Raw genomic sequence first — 18,183 nt, 5'->3', positions numbered from 1 at the left:
GAATATGGGTATCATTGTCCTATTAGAAATCCGCTAAAACGCCCAATTCTCTCTCCCAACAATCTCTCTCTTTCCTTTGATATTCATCCACCTTCCTCTTACAGCCCATACCGCGTGATACAGTCTTCTCGGTGCATCTCCAGACAGTCCAACGCACAGAGCGGCGTCCCGCACTTGGTGCACTTGATCCGTCCCCAATAACCACAGATCTCGCAAAACACCCGCGCCGGATAACGTCGCTCGGGCGCGCTGCCGCCGGCCGCGCTCTCTGTCGGCCACGTCGCCCGCGCCTCGGCGTACGACAGCGGTGGGGCTGCCAGCAGCGCGCGCAGCTCGTCGTCCGTTGGTAGCGGTGGCACGTAGCTGACGAGCAGCGGGTCGCCGTCGGACGTCTGGGGTGCCGGCCGTGGTCCCGCGTACGGCCGGAGGATGGCCGATGACGGCGGCGCTGGTGTTTCTGGCGTCGAAGAAGCGGCAGCGGATGCTTCTGGCATGGGCGTGTCGTCAGTCGGAGCGACTTTTGCCGTCGTTGATATCGATTGCCGCTTCTTGCTCTCCCGCTTAGCTGCCTCCTTCTTGGCTGTCCGCTTGCCCCTTCCGCTAGCAGGCGCCGTCTCCGCTTCTGACGTTGCTGTCGATGGCACTGCTGCTGCTGCTGCTGCTCCTCGTCCGCTCGGTGTCCCCTCATTGTGGCTGTTCTCGTGAAGCGCCGTCATGGCCAGAAAATCGTCGAGGTGGTTGGCAAACGTCTTTTGCGACGCCAGGATCTTGCGCACCGTCGGCGTGTGCTTGTTCTGGGCTGCTCTTGTCAGAATTCGCAAGACCTTGACCCTTCTGTCTCTCTCTTTCCCTCTCACCTTTGACGGCTTTTGCCGGGATGGGAATCGCCGCGTCACGAGGCCCCACGCCCGCACCACTGTCACGCTCCAGCACCTCCAGCTCCTTCCGCAGCTTGGCCTCCTGTCGCGACGTCAGGTCCGAGTAGCTCGCAAACCCGGTGCCGGCTTGACTGCGCGCCGCTCGCTTGCGGTTGGACGTGCCCGTCTTGGGCGCCGCCGACGCAAACGCGCCAAAGCCCATCGGCGTGTCTGGCACATACGCCCAGCCAGGTGCCACCGACCGCCGCGCGCTGGCTACCTCGAGGACGCCAAAGTTGTTAATCGCTGATGGCTGTCGTTGTGGGAAGATTCGTTGTAGAGCTCCAATGAGTCTGTACGCGATAAGGATTTTCACCGACTATCTACAGCAGCCTTGCAGCAGCTTAGGCACCATCAAACCCCCTAGAACTTTCAGCCAATCCGCAACCGGCCATTATCCCCGCGTATTAGTCAGCGGACAACCACACCCTGCGTTTTTTTCTTCGTTTTCTTCGAGGGCCTCAGGTTGATCAGTCATGATGCAATTGGCTCTACATATGGTACTACAAAGACAGTGCAGAATGAAATCAGTCGAAATAGCCATTGTTGCATGGCCGATCGATATACAAAAAGAAACGTAGCAAGCACGACTATTGTGTACAAGCACAGCACTGTGCTCTTCCTGCCCCCCCTGATCATGTGCTCGTCACCTTTATACGTCGGTCAGAGTCTGTCCGCAAGGCCCCGAGAGCGGTCTGGGGACCGTGCTTGATCCTGCTCTTCTCGGCCACAGATTTTCATGTCCTCCTGCCTATTTCTTGTGGTCGGTCTGCAACTTGTCCTCGAGTGTCGACAGGTGGTTGCTCAGTTGCTGTGTCGTCCGCTGCAGGGTCTAAGCGAAGAGAGAGACAATTGTTAGCCAAGAGGATGTGAGTCTGGGAGGTAGGAGGGCTTTTCCACAGGGCCGCATAGCCGTCTGTCCATGCCATGTTCGGCACAGAGAGAGTGACGCTGCACTACTGGACCAATCCCACGGACGAGAAACATACGTAGATGTCATCGGTCAGCTGGTCGTTGGAGGCCTTGTACTCCTGCAGCACGTAGTAGTAGACGGCCGAGCCAGAGAGCGTGGTGCCCAGCAGGAAGCCAAAGAGACTGCAGCATTGTCAGTCCGGCGACGAGTCAAGGGGGGCGGCTGACCGCAGACAGAAGAGAAGAGCCGTACCCTCCGCGAAAGGCACCAACAGGCTTGCGCGCTGGCAGCGGTGCGGCTGCCTCCGACAGGAACCGGGCAGAGGTCTGGAAGCTCCGGGCGAAAGCTGGCGATGCGGCAGCCCAAGATGCCGTGCGCGCAGAGCGCAGAAGTGCTTGCCTTGAAGCCATGGAGATGAGATGTGTTTGGAGCAGTGATAGATTTTGTCGACGGAGAATGGCGACTTGCTGGTTCGTTGCGATTGCAGGAATCTGTCGTCCGTCGTAACAGATCGGAAACCGGATGACGCGCTTGCAAGAGAGCAGCTAGCTTGTTTCCAAGCTCTGCTGGAGCGGTGTCGCCTGGCAGAATTGGCTACCTCGGTAATGCCCAACGATCTATGCTGGGAAATGTATCTCACTCGTTCACTACGACGGGAGCACGGAGACGTGGATGTAAAAAGTAAGGGAAATCATAAAAGAAACTATAGCCATAAAGACCCATTGATGTCATCCAAATGGTTAAAACGGGGTCCCAACCAATGGCTGCTATTTTAAGCACCACCCCTCTGAGAGACTGAATTTGCTCCCAGTCCGACAAGGACTGCCTTTCTGATATAATTTACAACTCATCATGCACCGACTCCTCGGTCGCGGCCTCTTCGGTCGCTGTGGCGGTCGTGCCGGCAGACACGGTGGTCGACTCGGCAGCAGTCTCCTCCAGGAGCTCCTCCGGGTCGGCCGCGTACTTGCCATTCTCCTTGATGAACTTGATCAGGTCCTCGACTGTGCGTGGGCCGCTGTACGTCACCGGCTCGTTCTTGGCACCGGCCGGGTACAGCTTAATGGTAGGGAAGCCCTGGATCTCATCCGGGACATCGTTGACGGTGGCGTCGATCTTGGCAATGACGACCTTGTCCTTGTAGGCCGAGCCGGCAAACTGCGCGGCCAGGTCCTCGTACTTGGGAGCCAGGGCCTTGCAGTGACCGCACCAGGGGGCGTAGAACTCGATCAGCACGTCCTTGGCATCGTCCAGCACGATGCTCTCGTAGCTCTTGGCCACCACCACGGTCACCGGACCCACCTGGGTCTCCGGGATGGGCTCGGACTTGATGCTGGGCTCGATCTTGCCAGCGACAAAGTCGTCGACAAACGGCTGGATGGACGCGAGCGTGATCTTCTCCTCAATGTCAAAAGGGAACTTCTGGTTCTTGACCGTCTCCTGGATGGCAAACGACGGGAACTTGTCGGTCGGCAGGTTCAGGTTGGCCGCATGGGCGCCAAACGTCTTGGCGTCGATGGTGGCAAAGTTGATGACGCCGCGGTGCTTCTCGGCAATGGGCTTGAGCTCGTCGCCCAGCTGCTTGCGCTCCTCGGCCGTGTCGGCAAAGATGTACGCGAGCGGCAGGCCGGCCGACATGTAGTCCGAGTACGTCTCGGGACCGACCTCGCCGATCAGCGGCGTTGACGCCAACTTGGCAAACTTCTGGATCGCCTCCTCGTCAAACTTGTCGGTGAAGACTGACTTGCCCTCGTCAAAGTCCTTGTACAGCACGACAGCCGGGGCGGTCACGCCCTCGGCCTCGGCCAGCGCCGCATCGCTGCTGGCAGCGAACGGGTAGTTGTCGCGCAGCTTCTCGGCCACGCTGGTAAATGTCTCGTTGGACGCCTTATCGTCAGCCTTGAAGAAGGCCACCAGCACGACCTTGTCGGCCTTCTTGAACTCCTCCAAGTTGTCCTTGGTCACCGTAGACACGGCCGGGAGCGACTGCTTGATCATGTACGACGTGATGCTGTCGAGGGTCAGTACCGAGACAGGACAGAGGGCAGTAGTTGGACTTACGCTCCCGCTTTCCGCTGGCCCTTGTAGGCGCTGATGTTGTCGAGGCCACGGAAGATCTTGAGGGTGGGGTAGCCCTCGACGCCGTAGGTCGAGCAGAGATCGGCCTCTTCTGTGCAGTCGACCTTGGCGAGCATAATGTTCTTCTCCTTCAACGTGGTAGCAGCCTCCTCGTACTCGGGAGCCAGAGCCTTACAGTGGCCACTAAAGACGTGTTAGGGAGGGGAGAGATGGGGACGCTGAGTGGAGCAGGATCGGCGTGTACTTACCACCACGGAGCAAAAAACTCTGCGAGGACGACATCATTTGTCTTGACAAAGTCGGCAAACGTGTCGGTCTTGAGCTGGGTAACATCGGAGGCGGCAGCCTGGGTGATGCCGCTCGCCAGCAGGGCGAAGGCCAACTTCCGGAGGCTAGGCATGGCAGTTTAGTCTGTGCAGTGTAAGAGGTGCTCAAGCGAGATGCAGAGCCGGCAGGAATAGACAGACACCGCGATCAGAGATGGCGGGATAAGAAGAAATGGGGGGACAGAAAAAGGGCGAAGGGATTTTTAAGCAATGGGAGGGTTTGTAGGAATAGAGGACACCACAGCCTTTTAACAGCGAGGCAGTGCAGTCATGGGGTAAGAGCACAGTAGTGTATTTCTAAGCTGGGGTGGCAGGCGGCTAAGCAACCAGCGGCGCAGAAGACGACAGGTGTTCACAATTGCAGCTGTGGGGTGAGAAAGGCTGCTGAAGCGGGTATGCGCCAGGGCCTGCGCTAGTCGTCCAGGCACGGGCTGAGCAATGAGGCAAATAGCAATCATGTGTCAGCTATGTCTAAGTCTAATATCCGTATATGCTTATATCCGGGTGTGCCCCGTGCTCGCGACCACAGCGGTCTCTTCCCCTAGAAGCCGCCGCCACCGGTGATGAACAGTCGCTCTTCCTCGCGCTTGGCCCATTGGACGATGCGGTTGGCGTCCTGGGTGACGACGCTGCGAGACGCGTTCGGGCCGGCGACGCAGTAAAACTCAAAGACAGGCGTGACCCAGCCGAGGCTCGTGGCGTCTTCGCCGATGCAGTGAAGCACCTTGAGATGGGAGTTGCGGGCATGCACGGCGGCATGCAACTGGTGGTAGAGCGTCATAAGACGACGACGGGATTCGAGGCGGCGGTTCTCGTCTGCGCCGCCAAACTCGGGCGTCAGCGACGACATGGCAAACTGGACGTTGGCACGTGACTTGTAAAGAAAGTGACTGATCTGCACAGCGGCGCCAGGGCGGCGGACGAGGTCGGCGACCTGTGGCCGGCCAGCGGCAACGGCTGCGCGAATGATGGCGAGGCTGCCGTTCCGGGCGAGGCTCTGGGCGACCTTTTCGCGCATCTCCTGCAGATCGAAGAAGCTCTCCTTGTCGGGACTGATGAGGATGATAGCGATGGCCTCATCGTCAGGGGGCCGAGAAGCAGAGGAGGGAGTAGTGCTGTTGGTGGTGGTGGTGGTGGCTGGACTTTCCGGATCTTCGGCGTCAGGATCGAAGAAGCTCACATACATGTAGAGGTAGCCGGTGCTATTAAAGGCGGGCAGACAGAGGGGGATCCAGCTTTCACCGCCGCCGGCCTTGACACTACCGGACTCGAAGAGCATGTTGAAGATGAGCTGCAGGTCGCTGGGGTGGAGAGAATGCTTGCGGGGGCGGATGACGCTGACGAGGCGGCCGCCGGCAACGATGAGGCCGTAGAGCAGCGATGCGGTCTTCTGGCGGAGAAAGGCGGAGGTGATGGCCTGGCGCTGGGCCTTGCGGAGGCGAAGGCACTCGAGGGCGCCGAGAAGGGCGGACGGCGAGCCCTTGGTGAAGCAGTCGGCAAGCGAGGCGAGCAGACCCTCGGTACCCTGCAGCGGCTTGCGCAGGTCGGTTGAGGGCCTGTGGGCAAAGATGCTGGTGAGCGTCGGCAGCGTGAGGGTCGAGAGGATCTGCATGTAGAGAGCACGCAGCTGATCGCGCAGCTGTCCGTCCGACTCGCCAAGCCGACTGACGGCGACGAGATAGAGCGGGCCTTCGGTGACGATGACAAAGCGAGCAGACCCAGCCGTGAAGCCCTGCAGCGGGTTCTCGGCGCGCTCGAAGAAGGAGAGGATCGTCTGTGCCACACCCATGTACGAGTTGACCAGGCCGAGATCGCCATGGCGGCTCCAGATCGGCTTTCCGGCCGACGACAGGATCATGTAGTGTTTGAGTTTTGCCCGCCAGCGCGCCAGCCGTACCTCGTCCGTCTCGCCTGCGTCCTCATCCTCGTTGTGGGTGGCGCCACGCACGTCGCTGAACTCGCGCGCAAACGCTGACAGCGCGTACGGCACCCGCCCCGTCCGCGTGCTCTCAAATGGCTGCACGCTCGCCGCCTGCGTCCGCAGCAGCGACCAGGCCCGACTTCGGCGCTGCGACGCGTTCGTGTACGTCGCCAGACTGGCCAGGTCGCCTGGCGCCCGCATCGTCGGCGCACAGCTGGCAATGCTCATCACGTCCGTCGACACCGCGGTCGTCGGTCGCAGCGTTGGCGGCGACGGTGCCGACGGTGTCGTCGTAAACGTCCCCCGCGAGCCGTCCGGAAAGGAGAGCGTCTGGATGTCGATCGACGATATCGCCGTCGTCGGCTTCGCCTGTAGCGGCGCCGATGCCGTCGACTGGGCCCCCGGTCCCTTTATCGGCGCGTGCTGCGGTGCTGCCACGATTGGGGCCGTTGCTGTTGCTGTTTCTATTTCTCTTTCTGTTGTTGCTGCTGCATCCATCTCATCATGGGTTGTGGGCTTTGGCGCCTCGTCTTCGCCGGGGCCAACCATCGCGTGTCCTGCTTCCCGAGCCTCGCATCGTCTTCGACCGGATGACGGCACTTTCTCCGCTGAGTGACGCTGTTCAACGCTTAGCTATGCTCTCAAGACGGAGTACGGAGGACTTGAAGAGTTGACGTCTTAAGTATGGCGTCCCAGATAAGATAAGCACGCTGAAATTGCACTAAGCACACCGCCCGTGAGACGTAATGCGGCCCTATAATTCTGCCAGCTTGGCTTCAAGCTGTCGTGGCTTGCCAGAAGAGCACGATGATCACGACAAGCCAGATGTTACAGTACCGACGTGCGCTCACTCTGCGTCCCATCCACTACAGCACCCTGTCTCAGACTTTGGTTCCATGGCCCGCGAGCTTCCGCCGGGGCGTCGGTCCATTTCGCCGGACAGCTCCGGCCGGGACTCGCCCATTCCACGACAGTGGAGAAACCAGCTCGGAGGAGGTGAGTTGCGACAAACTGCCAGACGTTGGCAGAGTCTGGCCACTCTTTATATCCCCTTTCCTCTTTCACTGTGCCAACAACTGCAGACGAACCCTTGATCAAGGACAAGGCTTACCGCAAGTATGCATCTGGCATCGATCGCGCCTTGTCTCTCTTCGAGACGGCCCTGCAAGAATGGGCTGACTACATCTCGTTTCTGAACCGGCTTCTCAAGGTGTGTACACACGCTGCTCCTTGTCTCCCGGTCGCACCTTGCCCCACTCTAACCGGCCATCTCTCCCCCAGGCCCTTCAAGCTCGACAGCCGCAGATGACAACGATTCCGGCCAAGGCGCGCGTGGCCAAGCGGCTGTCGCAGTGCCTGAACCCGACGCTGCCGTCGGGCGTGCACCAAAAGGCGCTCGAGGTATACAGTCACGTCTTTGCGATCATTGGCAGGGACGGCCTCTCCAAGGACCTGCCCGTCTATCTGCCCGGGCTAGCACCCACGCTGTCGTTTGCGTCGCTCTCAGCGCGGGCGCACTTCTTCGACCTCCTGGAGCGCTACTTTCTCGACCTGGACCCGCGATCGATGCGTCCGGCGCTCAAGTCGCTCATCCTGGCGCTCCTGCCTGGGCTCGAGGACGAGACGGCCGAGGACTTTGACCGCACGCTGAAGCTGCTGAACCGCTTCAAGGTGGCGGTGCGGCCGCCCGACAGCCAGGACCTCACGGCCGACCACGCGACCGGCGACGCCTTCTTCTGGCAGTGTTTCTTCCTCGCGGCCATCACGAGCCAGAGCCGGCGGCCGGGCGCGCTGGCCTACCTCGGGCGCTATCTGCCGAAGCTGGGACAACCGCTTACGTCAGCAGAGGGGTCAGCGGCACCGAGCAAGGACAAGGATGGGCAGGCCGACCCAGCGTTACTGGCCAAACTGTCGCAGCTGGTGGTCTCGCCGGAGCCGGGGCTTCTGCTGCGATGCTTTGCGGCCGGGCTGGCGGACGAGCAGCTGCTCATACAGCGCGGCTTTCTCGACCTGCTCGTGGCCCATCTGCCGCTGCACACGAGCGTGCTGCAGACCCGGGTCAAGGCAGCCGATCTGGAGCTGCTGATCCGTGCAGCCTGCGGTGTGGTGACGCGTCGCGAGATGAGCCTCAATCGGCGGCTATCGGCCTGGCTGATCGGTCCCGACCCACCGGCCGGCGAGAACGACAGCGCGCATCCGGAGTCGCCCATGGCGGCCACGCACGCCGACCGGCACCACGGCGGACAGAAGCCGAGCTACTTTGAAGAGTACGGGCTGCAGCCGCTGACGCGGGCTCTCCTCAGCATGGTGCAGTCGAACGCGAGCACGACGCCGGCTGAGAGGGCACGGCCGTACCGGATCTGCCTCTCGCTGATGGACCGGTGGGAGATTGGCGGGCTGGTCGTGCCCGAAGTGTTCCTTCCGGTAGTCGACAGCGTGCGACGGTACAAGGACGGGGCGCCGACCAAGACAGACTTCAACGAGGTGCTGCGCAGCGCCAGCGTCTTCTTTGACGGAGTGGAGAGCGGGCTGATCTACGGGGAGATGCTGAGCCTGGTAGCCCAGGCCATCGGGCCAGGGCCTCTCTCGGCGGCTGAGCGGGCCGACAAGCTGGACCTGATCAAGTTTATCCTGGAGCACTTCAACGTGCGGGAGGAAGAGATGATTACGATCCACGCGCCACTGTCGGCACTGTCGGTGCTCTGCATGCTGGAGAACACGAAGCAGCAGCAGCAGCGGCCAGCAGCAGCAGACGGGATTGCGGCACAGGCACTGGGCATAGCGGTCGAGTTGCTGGAGCTGGTGCCCGAGCGGGCATTCCACGTGACAGAAGAGAAGGATTCGGGGAATTCGGGGAATTTTGGAAATGTTGAGAATTCGGAGATTCTGAAGCAGATCCACGACTTTTACGTCAACGAACAGGGCAGCCTAGACACGGCATCGCCACCATACGGAACAAGAACAGTGGCAGAGCTGCTGCTGCAGAAGGCAAGTCATCTGAGCTGCCAGTCGCTGCTGGCGGAAGGAAAAGGCGACATGGGAGCGGGCGAGCTGTCGCTGAACAGCCAGGTGCTTCTGCTGCTGCTGGACAAGATCCGGCCGTCGTGCCGGTTCGACGTGGCCGGGCTGTTGGCGGGGCTGAACGGGTGTCTGGGTCGGGGTGTGCGGGTGTTCTCAGTCTTCTCAGAGGTGCTTTCGCTGGCGGTACACCTGCACATCAGCGAGCGGATCTCGACGGCAGCGCTGTCGTCGATGGTGCCGGGACTGGTGGCTGCCGCATGGGGCTTCCTGGCGGCATCGGAGCCGCGGCACCACGTCGAGACAGTCCGGCGGCTGTGGCTGCTGCAGACGGCGCTGGGGGTGGAGAGCCGCGACGTGGAGGCAGCAGTGGCGAGGCTGGTGGTGCAGGACGACGTGCGCGGGACGTTTGCGACGCGCAGCGCGGCGGCCGGACGGACATTTGCGGTGCTCTGGCTGCACACGCTGCAGGACAGCCCGCAGGTGGCGGAACGGCGGACGCCGCGGACACCCAAGACGCCCAACGGCAATCTGCGGTCGTTTCCACGGCTTGCGGGCGTGGACCACTGCGGCGTGATGCTGACGCGGCCGCTGCTGCTTATGTTGGACGCGCTGCTGGATGAGCGCACGCAGCTGTTCATGACGGTCAAAGCCTGGCTGAACACGATGGTCGGGATCGACCGGCTCTTTGGCATCCTGCTGGAAAAGCTGCTGGTGTTTGTGGGCGACGACGGCGAAGGCGAGGACAAGAAGGGCAAGAAGGACGACCAAGACGACGAGGACGACCGGGATCTCGACATGTGCCTCTACTACCTCCGCACGCTAGCCAACGTGTTCCGCTGGGCGCCCGGCAGCATGTGGACGGTGCTGGCACGGCGGATGGTCCCCGAGGATGTGCGCAGTACAGCAGGGAGCTTAGGTAAGCACATTAGTCAGCACTTCACGTGATCTGTCCGGGTGCACTAACGAGCCAATCCACAGTGCCGTCAGCCGACGAGGTCAGCCTGCAGGAGATGCTGGTGCACGTGTGCATGCGGTGCATCCAATCGTCAGGCCTGTCAGGCGGAAAGACAGAGGACACGCAGACGGCGCAGCTATGCCGGCAGGCGCTGACGGTGCTGCACCAGATCCTGCTGAACCCACACGCGGCGCTGCTGGGGCAGCTGCACCTGGAGGAGGCGCTGCTAGAGCGGCTACAGCCGTCGCTGGAGGGTGCGGACCCGTTCATTCAGGTTCTTCTGCTGGACGTGCTGTTTGCGTCGCTGAAGCTGCGGGAAGCAGTGGCAGGCGAGCGGCCAACTTCAGCCACAGGTGACGAAGGCAGGTTGACGAATGCGGGAGGACAAAGCCAGGGACAGATGCAGGGAAGCCAAGTGGACGGAGCAGCGAGCACGGGCAGCACATTGGCGGTGGCGGGTGGGAACAACACGGTATCGCCACCGGCCGGACTGCTGCGCTGCATCCGAGACGGGCTCTCAGCGCCTTGCAGCCGGGCAGTGTTGGACAGCTGGGTCGGGTTTCTGGCAGCGTGTCTGCCGCTGTATGCGGAGTCGATCTTCCAGGTGCTGATTCCGCTGGTGGAGACGCTGTGTGGACAGATTGCGAGCACGTTTGGGGAGCTGCAGGAGGTATTTGGAGGGACGACGACAACGACGACGACGACGACAGCAGCAGCAGCAGCAACGGTTCGGAAACAGACAGATGCACCAGAGGCTACGCTCGTGTGTCTGCTCAACGCACTGGAGCAGCTGCTGGCGACGGGTCACCAGCAGCTGCTGGCCGAGGAGGCGCGAACACAGACGGTCAAGGGCCCGGACGCGCCACAGGGCTTCTTTGGGACGATTTTTGCGTCCGATGCGCCACAGACGCGAAGCGCGACAGCCAACGACCGGCTGACGGTGCTGCTGGCGTTCCAGGACGCGGTGCGGATCTGTTTCCGGATCTGGTGCTGGGGCAAGGGGTCGTCTTCGTCGGGCGGAGCATCGTCCGGGTCCTCGTTCGCATACACCTCTCTCCGGACGCGCAACCGGGCACGACGTCTGCTCGAGCACCTCTTCGCGGCCGAGACGCTCGAGTGCCTCGAGACGGCCATGGCGCTCTGGCGTGACCCGGCACTCAGCAGCAGCGTGCTGGACCTGCTGCCGACGCTGGACGGATCGCGACCGAAGCACACGATCCCGGCCGTCTTCAACGCCATCTACAGCCGGACAAACCCGACAGCGCTCGAACGGTCGCGCAAGTCGACGCTGACCGTCTCGCTGCAGGATGCCGACATTGTCGTCTTTCTGGTCGACTATGCGCGCTCGCTCGAGGACGACGCGATGGATGAGATCTGGCAGGACTGCACCACCTTTCTCAAGGACCTGCTGGCCAACCCGTTTCCACACCGGCAGTCGCTGCCGAGTCTGCTCGAGTTTGCCGCCATCCTGGGCGAGAAGGTGGACAATACAAACTTTGGGGAGCAGCGGAAGATGCGAAGAGAGTTGGGGGTGAGTTTTGGATTCCTTTTTCCCTTATTCTCGTATTTCCTTCTTATATTCTTCTCTTCATCCCTCTCTCTCTGTACTAACCTCCTAGGACCTCTTCCTACGACTCCTCACCGCCCTCTTCACCACCCGACCGGTCATCTTCCCCGACGGGTCCGAAAAGACGACGCCAACAGCATCGACGCCCTCGGCCGCCGACCGGGCTGACGACATTGTCGGCATCCTCGCAGCCATCGTGCCGAACCTGCCCAAGATCGTGACGGAAAACGACCGGGTCCTGGCAGCGGCCACGGCCATCTCGGCCAGCGTGATCGGTCCGACTCTGCGTGCCAAGACATTCCCCGACACCATGTCGGCCACGACGCTGGTGCTGCTGCAGGGCCTTGCACAGCTGCCCAACAACCAAAAGGTCTGGAAGCGCGACGTGGCCGAGGCCTTCAACGACGCCCGCTTCTTCGGCTCGAACCTGGTCCTGGTGCGCGACCACTGGCTCGGCCTGCTGCGACTCTGGGCCGTCAGCGACAAGGACCGCATGCCAGAGCTGTTGGGCCGCATCACGGCACCGACCACGGCCGGCATCGTGTTTGGCGTCGGTGCCACGTCAGCTCGCCTTGACGCTGATCGTCGTACCCAACTCAACCTCCGTCGCGTCGCCGTGCTGCTGCTGGCTGCTGCGTCCGATGCCTTTGTCGCCGATCTGCCGACCATTACGGACAAGCTGGTCGAGTTGCTGACTGCCTCGCCCACGTCGTCGCCCTCATCGGCCACACGGCCCGACGTCTACCTCGTGCTGCGCGCCCTCGTTCTCCGCGTGTCGTCCGTCCATCTCGCCGGACTCTGGCCCGTCGTTGATGCTGAGCTGCACGCTGCCATCGCCTCGACCGTCGCGCCTGACAGCAGCCCGGCCGCTGACACGTTTGGCAATGCCGCCCTGCTGCAGGCCTGCAAGCTGCTCGATCTCGTCGTCTGTCTCGCGCCCGACGATTTTCAGCTGCGCGAGTGGCTCTTCGTCTCCGACACCATCGACGCCATCTATCGTCCGCCCGCCTGTCTGCCTGTCGCCCTGGCCGACGAGCTCGCCGAGGCTCTTGGTTCGGGAGCCGCGCCCGGTCCTGCTATCGAAGACGTCACCGCCCTGGCCACCACAACTTATCGTCGCCGCCCGCTGCTCGCTGCCGTTGGCGCCGGCCTTAGCGATGATGTCAGCCTTGAGCGCAAAGACGAGCTCGTCTCCAAGGTGCTCCGGCCCTTCTTTAGCCAGCTCAGCATCTACGCCTTTGAGGCCACGTATGCCATGGGCCCGGTCGATCTGCAGGCCTGTGTCGATGGCGTGCTCAAGGACCTGTTTGACGACCGGGGCATTGCCCGGGGGTTGTAGGAGGACGCGGTATATAGATGAATGATATCAGACCTTGAATTTTTGTTGTTTTCGTCGTGATTCTGGCTTGTAAGGAGGATGCGCTTGTATGGTCAGATCTTGGAGTTTTTTGTTGAAACCGTCACGAGTTCTTCTGGCTTGTCATCGTCATCGTCTTCAACCTCGTCGTCGTCGTCCACGTCATCATTCTCCTCATCGTCTTCTTCCTCATCCTCGTCCATATCTTCATCTTCCTCTTCGTCCTCACTGCTGCTGTCACTGCTGTCCTCACTGCTCTCACTACTCTCACTGCTCTCACTGCTCTCACTGCTCTCACTACTCTCACTGCTCTCACTGCTCTCACTGCTGCCATTGCTGCCAGTCTCTCCCCCCTCCGCCGGAAAGTACACCACCATGGCCTTGCTGGCCCGATGCATGCAGTACTGCACCACCTCGAGGCGGGGTCGGCCGTCAGGCAGTGCCAGAGCCGCGATCTGCCGCAGGTCGCTGGTGCGCGGTAGGTAGAGCGCGTGTGCCAAGGGTCCGCAGGCATCGTGCAGCGTCTGCAGATTGTACGGCTGCATCGTGGCGAGGTCAAAGACCGGCTGGTCGCGGTAGCTGACGCCGCCCCATGGCGGCGACGCGAACAGAACAATCACGGCCGGGTCGACGCGCAAAGCCGGGTCCAGGGTCTCAGGCCGGTGACGCAGCCGGTCGACGAGATCGAAGCAGTCGCCGTGCACCCATGTGATGGCGTCGTCGGCCAGCTCAAACAGCGCCGCGTTGTTCTGGGCGCAGGCCAACGTCGCGGCGTCGCGCTCGATCCCGATGACCCGACCCCATCGCTTCGATCGGGCAAACGCGATCGTGTTGCCGCCTACACCGGCAAACATGTCGACCAAGATGGCGTCGGCCGGGACCACGCCGGCGGGCAGATGGAATATCCTGGGCGATTTTGCTGAACAGTCAGGAGAGGAGAAAGAAGACGAAAGAAGGAAAGATAAAACCAGTGCTACTCACTCGGCCACCGGCTGTGGCGTCACGCCAAACCACGCATCGTCCGTCAGGTAGACCTCGTCGTCGTAGTTGGGAAAGATGGAATACCGTTGGTGCCAGTACTTTTGCAGGTCCCACGGCACCTCCTCAATCGCCGTGTAGTGATGGCACTCTTCCGTCATGTCCATGTATGGCGCCGGGATCATCATGTCGTCCCTCATCTCGTTGTCCTCGTCCATGTTGGCTGTGTTGCTGTTGAACTGTCGACGCAGAGTGTAGTGTTGAAATTGGGAATTTTTGGCAAATTGTCCATAGCTCAGATACAGCAGGAAAGCATAAGGTGGTCCCACTTCTCCGCACTGGCAGACAGCTCTGGCCGCTAGTCCCCAATTAGTCCGTCTACTCCAGTCCAAATGCCAGCAGTCGGAAGGGCCAAAGACAGATGGCCAGATCAACAAGCTCGACAGCACCAGCCGGCCATGTTCAACGCGCTCAATCGGTTCATCTCGCGCCTTGACGGCGATGGGCCCGCCGCACACCGCGACGAAAGCCAGAGCACCTTTGGCTTCCAGGTCCTGCGGAACACGAACCTGCAACTGGCCATCGAGCCCTGGTTCGACTTTGTCATCGGCATCAATGGCCGCATGATTGTAAGCGCAGCCCGGCCGGTCTGGTCTGATCGGGCCTGGCGTGGCTGACAGCGAGCAGGACGACTCGGACCCGCACCTGTTTGCCCAGGAGGTGCGCAACTGCGCCGGCAGCAGCGTCCTTCTCGGCCTCTGGAGCGCCAAGGTGTGTTTGTGTGTTTGTGTGTGATCTGCGTCTGTCTGCAGCGTCCACTGACGGCCAGGGTCAACGTGCGCGCTCCATGCACGTCCCGGTTCCCCCCGACACGGCCTCTCTCGGACTCGCGCTCCAGTGGACGCCGTTGTCCGTGGTGTCCAACATCTGGCACGTGCTCGACGTGCCGTCGCGCTCGCCCGCCGAGACAGCCGGCCTGCTGCCCTATAGCGACTATATTCTGGGCACGCCCGAGGGTGTGCTACACGGCGAGAGCGGTCTGGGCGAGCTGGTCGAGGACCACATCGGCCGCCCGCTGCGGCTCTGGGTCTACAACCACGAGTACGACGTGACCCGCGAGGTGACCATCCAGCCGAGCCGCGATTGGGGCGGCGAGGGTGCTCTCGGCTGCGTTCTCGGCTATGGTGCCCTGCACCGCCTGCCAGCACCGCTGAGCGAGCCCGTCAACGGCCCGGGCGAGACCATGTTCGATGGCGATGCCGACAAACACCACCTGCACGCGGCCGTGATCCCGTCCACAGACCTGTTCGAGCCGGCCGCTTTCGCCCCCCCGCCTACCTCACCGCCTGCCTCGTCCGACCAGCCAGATCACTTCCTCGTTCCTGCACAGCTCGTCGTCCCGCCACCGCCACCGCCACCGCCTGCTGGCACTGCTGCTGCCGTGCTGCGCACCAAGAAGAAGGATCGCCATCACGCCAGCAATGCCGGTCTCTCCATGGACGACTACTTCAAGGAGGAGGAGCAAAAGAGCCAGCAGCTCGACAACGCCCCCAGCCCTTATGCCACGCCCATCGCCCCCCCACCAAAGGCACCGCCGCGAACAGTCACGCCCAAGACCGGCGACAGCGATGTCGCCAGCGAAGAGCCTGCCTTGGAATGATGCACGGCAGGTGTATCAGGTGTACTTGTCTTTCCTCTCTGTGTATTGCAATAAAGAGATCTATGTCGTGCACACGAGGTTCCCATGTCGATTAGGCTCCTCCGAAACTCGTAATGGTCTCAAGCTGTAACGAGATATTCTGGTCATAATTGCTGGTCAAGTTGATGCCAAAGCCGCTGCAACACGTGATCCTTCCGGTCAGTCACGTGCATCAACACCAAAATAAAATTTCATCCAAGCCATCCAGATTCATCCACGCCGTCCGACGTGCAGACAGCAGACATGGGCAAGTCGTCCAAGGACAAGCGCGATGCGTACTACCGGCTGGCCAAGGAGCAGGGCTGGCGCGCCCGCAGCGCCTTTAAACTGCTGCAGCTCGACGAGGGTACGTCTCTGATGATCGGGATGCCTTTTTCGCCTGCAGATCCCCTCGCTGACATCACCGGCAGAGTTCGACCTCTTCTCGGGCGTGACCCGCGTGGTGGACCTGTGTGCGGCGCCTGGCAGCTGGTCGCAGGTGCTGTCGCGGGTGCTGATCAAAGGCGAGAAGTTTGGCCGCGCCGCCTGGCAAGACCGCGAGGCCGAGCTGCGGCAACAGATGCTGGGCGTGCTGCGGATGGACGGCGGAAAAGAGAGGGAAGACAGCCGGGCTGCGAGCACGACTTCCCTCCCGTCCACCATCCGCTCAGACGTCAAGATCGTGTCCATCGACCTGCAGCCCATCAGCCCGCTGCCGGGCATCGTGACCCTGCGCGCCGACATCACCCATCCGGCCACCGTGCCTCTGCTGCTTCAAGCTCTGGATCCTGAGAGGCAACAGCCCGACAGCGAGGACACGTCCGACAGCACGGCCGCCATCGTCGCCGACAACCCGGTCGATCTCGTGCTCAGCGACGGCGCCCCCGATGTCACCGGCCTTCACGATCTCGACATGTACGTGCAGTCGCAGCTGCTCTTCGCCGCCCTCAACCTCGCTCTCTGTGTCCTGCGGCCTGGTGGCAAGTTCGTCGCCAAGATCTTCCGCGGTCGCAACGTCGACCTGCTCTTCGCCCAGCTCAAGCTCTTCTTCCGCCGCGTCGTCGTCGCCAAACCGCGCTCTTCGCGCGCCAGCAGCGTCGAGGCTTTCATCGTCTGCCTCGACTTCTGTCCGCCTGCCGGCTTTCGCGCCAGCCTTGAACGTCCACTCGGCATCGGCTACGACAACCATATCACCGCCGACCCGACCGTCGATCTTGGCCCTTCGCCTGCCGTTAGTAGCAAGGTCGATGAAATCGAGTACGAGGACCTCACCACCAATACCAGTGGCCGCGACGCCCGCTGGATCGCCCCCTTTGTGGCCTGTGGCGATCTATCGGCCTTTGACTCGGACGCTTCCTACAAGCTGCCCGAAGATCACGTGTCTCTTGATCCCGTCCAGCCACCCACAGCTCCCCCGTACAAGAGGGCGCTGGAGATGCGCAAGGCAGCCGGTGGCGCCTACGGAAAGACAATGGCACGCGCCTAGGCTATACCAGGAGACCACCCTGCTTTCAATTATACCCATATCAGATTCTCCTTGGCTACTTTTCATATGCAAACTTGACACGGGTGTCGTCACTCGTCCGGGAAACCCAACTGAACGCCTTATCTATGCTTCCACGACTGCGTGCTGTCGCTGTCCGTTCTTTTTCCGCTCAAACGCATTCCCCGGGCCACTCATCTCCAGCATGATCATACCGCTGTCCGGCTTGCCCGGTATGGCACGGTAGCGCGCAACAGTGTGGGCTTTGAGTGTGGTCTCGTACATGCGGGCGGCTGCTGGCGTGCTAGCAACCAGCCAGAGGCTGCGGAGGTTCTTCCAGCCAGGCTTGGCCGCGACTTCGCCGTCTCCCATAAGCATGTCTCGCAAACAACGCATCAGCCACGTGCCAAGGCCGCGGCGCTGGTATGCCGGCAGGATGTAGACGTCCGTGAGGTAGGCAAACGTGGCCCGGTCCGTGATGAGGCGTGCAAAACCAATCATGGGACCGAGGCCGGCTTCCTCGCTGGTGCTTGTCTGGTGATAGACGCCCAGACAGACACTAGTGGTCACCACGGCCGCGAGGGCGTCAGGCGTCAGGGGCGTGGCCCACCAGAGAACCTCAGATGACATGGCCTCGTGGAGAGCGTCGAGCTGAATTAGGGACGGGTCGTTGGAGCAGAGAAAGTGTTCTTGGACGGCATTGGCTGAGTCAGCCGTGAGACGCCAGCTCTGAGGCTTAGAGGCGACAAAGGATGTCATTATGTTCGTGTGTCGTTTCGTGTGGCGATGCTTTGGTCAAGATGTGATTATATTCTATGGAGATACAACGTTCTATGTACGAGTAGTCATACAGGAATTCCTCCTCGCTCCAGAAGGCTATTGCCGGTGACTCACTAGCCGCAAGTTTCATCTTGAAGGAATGCAGACGCCACAAGTGCCACATCCGTTTGAAAGGTCCCGGGAAGAAGTGCGCCGCATTAGCCGGCTT

General features: G+C 61.4%; 9 protein-coding genes across 9 annotated transcripts; 3 read left to right on the top strand and 6 right to left on the bottom strand.

Annotated features, from left to right (window-relative positions):
- Positions 1-98: 98 nt before the first annotated feature.
- On the bottom strand, positions 99-1,080 carry CMQ_3278 (hit finger domain protein; the record flags this gene model as incomplete). The annotated part of the gene is made up of 2 exons (XM_014319216.1): positions 99-799; positions 858-1,080. The coding sequence occupies 2 exons, from the start codon at positions 1,078-1,080 to the stop codon at positions 99-101; spliced, it is 924 nt and encodes a 307-aa protein (XP_014174691.1).
- Positions 1,081-1,668: 588 nt separating this feature from the next.
- CMQ_3925 (uncharacterized protein) lies at positions 1,669-2,240 on the bottom strand (the record flags this gene model as incomplete). Its single annotated transcript, XM_014319863.1, has 3 exons — positions 1,669-1,749; positions 1,907-2,012; positions 2,083-2,240. 3 exons carry the CDS (start codon positions 2,238-2,240, stop codon positions 1,669-1,671), a joined length of 345 nt encoding a protein of 114 aa, XP_014175338.1.
- Positions 2,241-2,670: 430 nt separating this feature from the next.
- CMQ_3499 (protein disulfide isomerase) lies at positions 2,671-4,309 on the bottom strand (the record flags this gene model as incomplete). Its single annotated transcript, XM_014319437.1, has 3 exons — positions 2,671-3,841; positions 3,892-4,092; positions 4,158-4,309. 3 exons carry the CDS (start codon positions 4,307-4,309, stop codon positions 2,671-2,673), a joined length of 1,524 nt encoding a protein of 507 aa, XP_014174912.1.
- Positions 4,310-4,776: 467 nt separating this feature from the next.
- CMQ_4031 (vacuolar fusion protein mon1) lies at positions 4,777-6,705 on the bottom strand (the record flags this gene model as incomplete). Its single annotated transcript, XM_014319969.1, has 1 exon — positions 4,777-6,705. The coding sequence occupies one exon, from the start codon at positions 6,703-6,705 to the stop codon at positions 4,777-4,779; it is 1,929 nt and encodes a 642-aa protein (XP_014175444.1).
- Positions 6,706-6,902: 197 nt separating this feature from the next.
- Positions 6,903-13,038, top strand: CMQ_3399 (cellular morphogenesis regulator; the record flags this gene model as incomplete). Its single annotated transcript, XM_014319337.1, has 5 exons — positions 6,903-7,152; positions 7,239-7,366; positions 7,438-10,093; positions 10,156-11,663; positions 11,752-13,038. 5 exons carry the CDS (start codon positions 6,903-6,905, stop codon positions 13,036-13,038), a joined length of 5,829 nt encoding a protein of 1,942 aa, XP_014174812.1.
- A 92-nt stretch (positions 13,039-13,130) lies between these two features.
- CMQ_3780 (RNA methylase family) lies at positions 13,131-14,252 on the bottom strand (the record flags this gene model as incomplete). The annotated part of the gene is made up of 2 exons (XM_014319718.1): positions 13,131-13,962; positions 14,038-14,252. 2 exons carry the CDS (start codon positions 14,250-14,252, stop codon positions 13,131-13,133), a joined length of 1,047 nt encoding a protein of 348 aa, XP_014175193.1.
- A 174-nt stretch (positions 14,253-14,426) lies between these two features.
- Positions 14,427-15,694, top strand: CMQ_3593 (golgi reassembly stacking protein; the record flags this gene model as incomplete). The annotated part of the gene is made up of 3 exons (XM_014319531.1): positions 14,427-14,663; positions 14,722-14,805; positions 14,864-15,694. The coding sequence occupies 3 exons, from the start codon at positions 14,427-14,429 to the stop codon at positions 15,692-15,694; spliced, it is 1,152 nt and encodes a 383-aa protein (XP_014175006.1).
- A 282-nt stretch (positions 15,695-15,976) lies between these two features.
- On the top strand, positions 15,977-17,198 carry CMQ_3901 (trm7-like tRNA methyltransferase; the record flags this gene model as incomplete). Its single annotated transcript, XM_014319839.1, has 2 exons — positions 15,977-16,079; positions 16,144-17,198. The coding sequence occupies 2 exons, from the start codon at positions 15,977-15,979 to the stop codon at positions 17,196-17,198; spliced, it is 1,158 nt and encodes a 385-aa protein (XP_014175314.1).
- A 123-nt stretch (positions 17,199-17,321) lies between these two features.
- Positions 17,322-17,954, bottom strand: CMQ_3271 (gcn5-related n-acetyltransferase; the record flags this gene model as incomplete). Its single annotated transcript, XM_014319209.1, has 1 exon — positions 17,322-17,954. One exon carries the CDS (start codon positions 17,952-17,954, stop codon positions 17,322-17,324), a length of 633 nt encoding a protein of 210 aa, XP_014174684.1.
- Between the last annotated feature and the right edge of the window lie 229 nt (positions 17,955-18,183).

Source organism: Grosmannia clavigera (assembly GCF_000143105.1).
Source record: "Grosmannia clavigera kw1407 unplaced genomic scaffold GCSC_113, whole genome shotgun sequence".
Lineage (NCBI taxonomy): Eukaryota > Fungi > Ascomycota > Sordariomycetes > Ophiostomatales > Ophiostomataceae > Leptographium > Leptographium clavigerum.
Note: the sequence above shows the minus strand (reverse complement) of the source record. Positions and strands in the feature narration are given on the sequence as shown.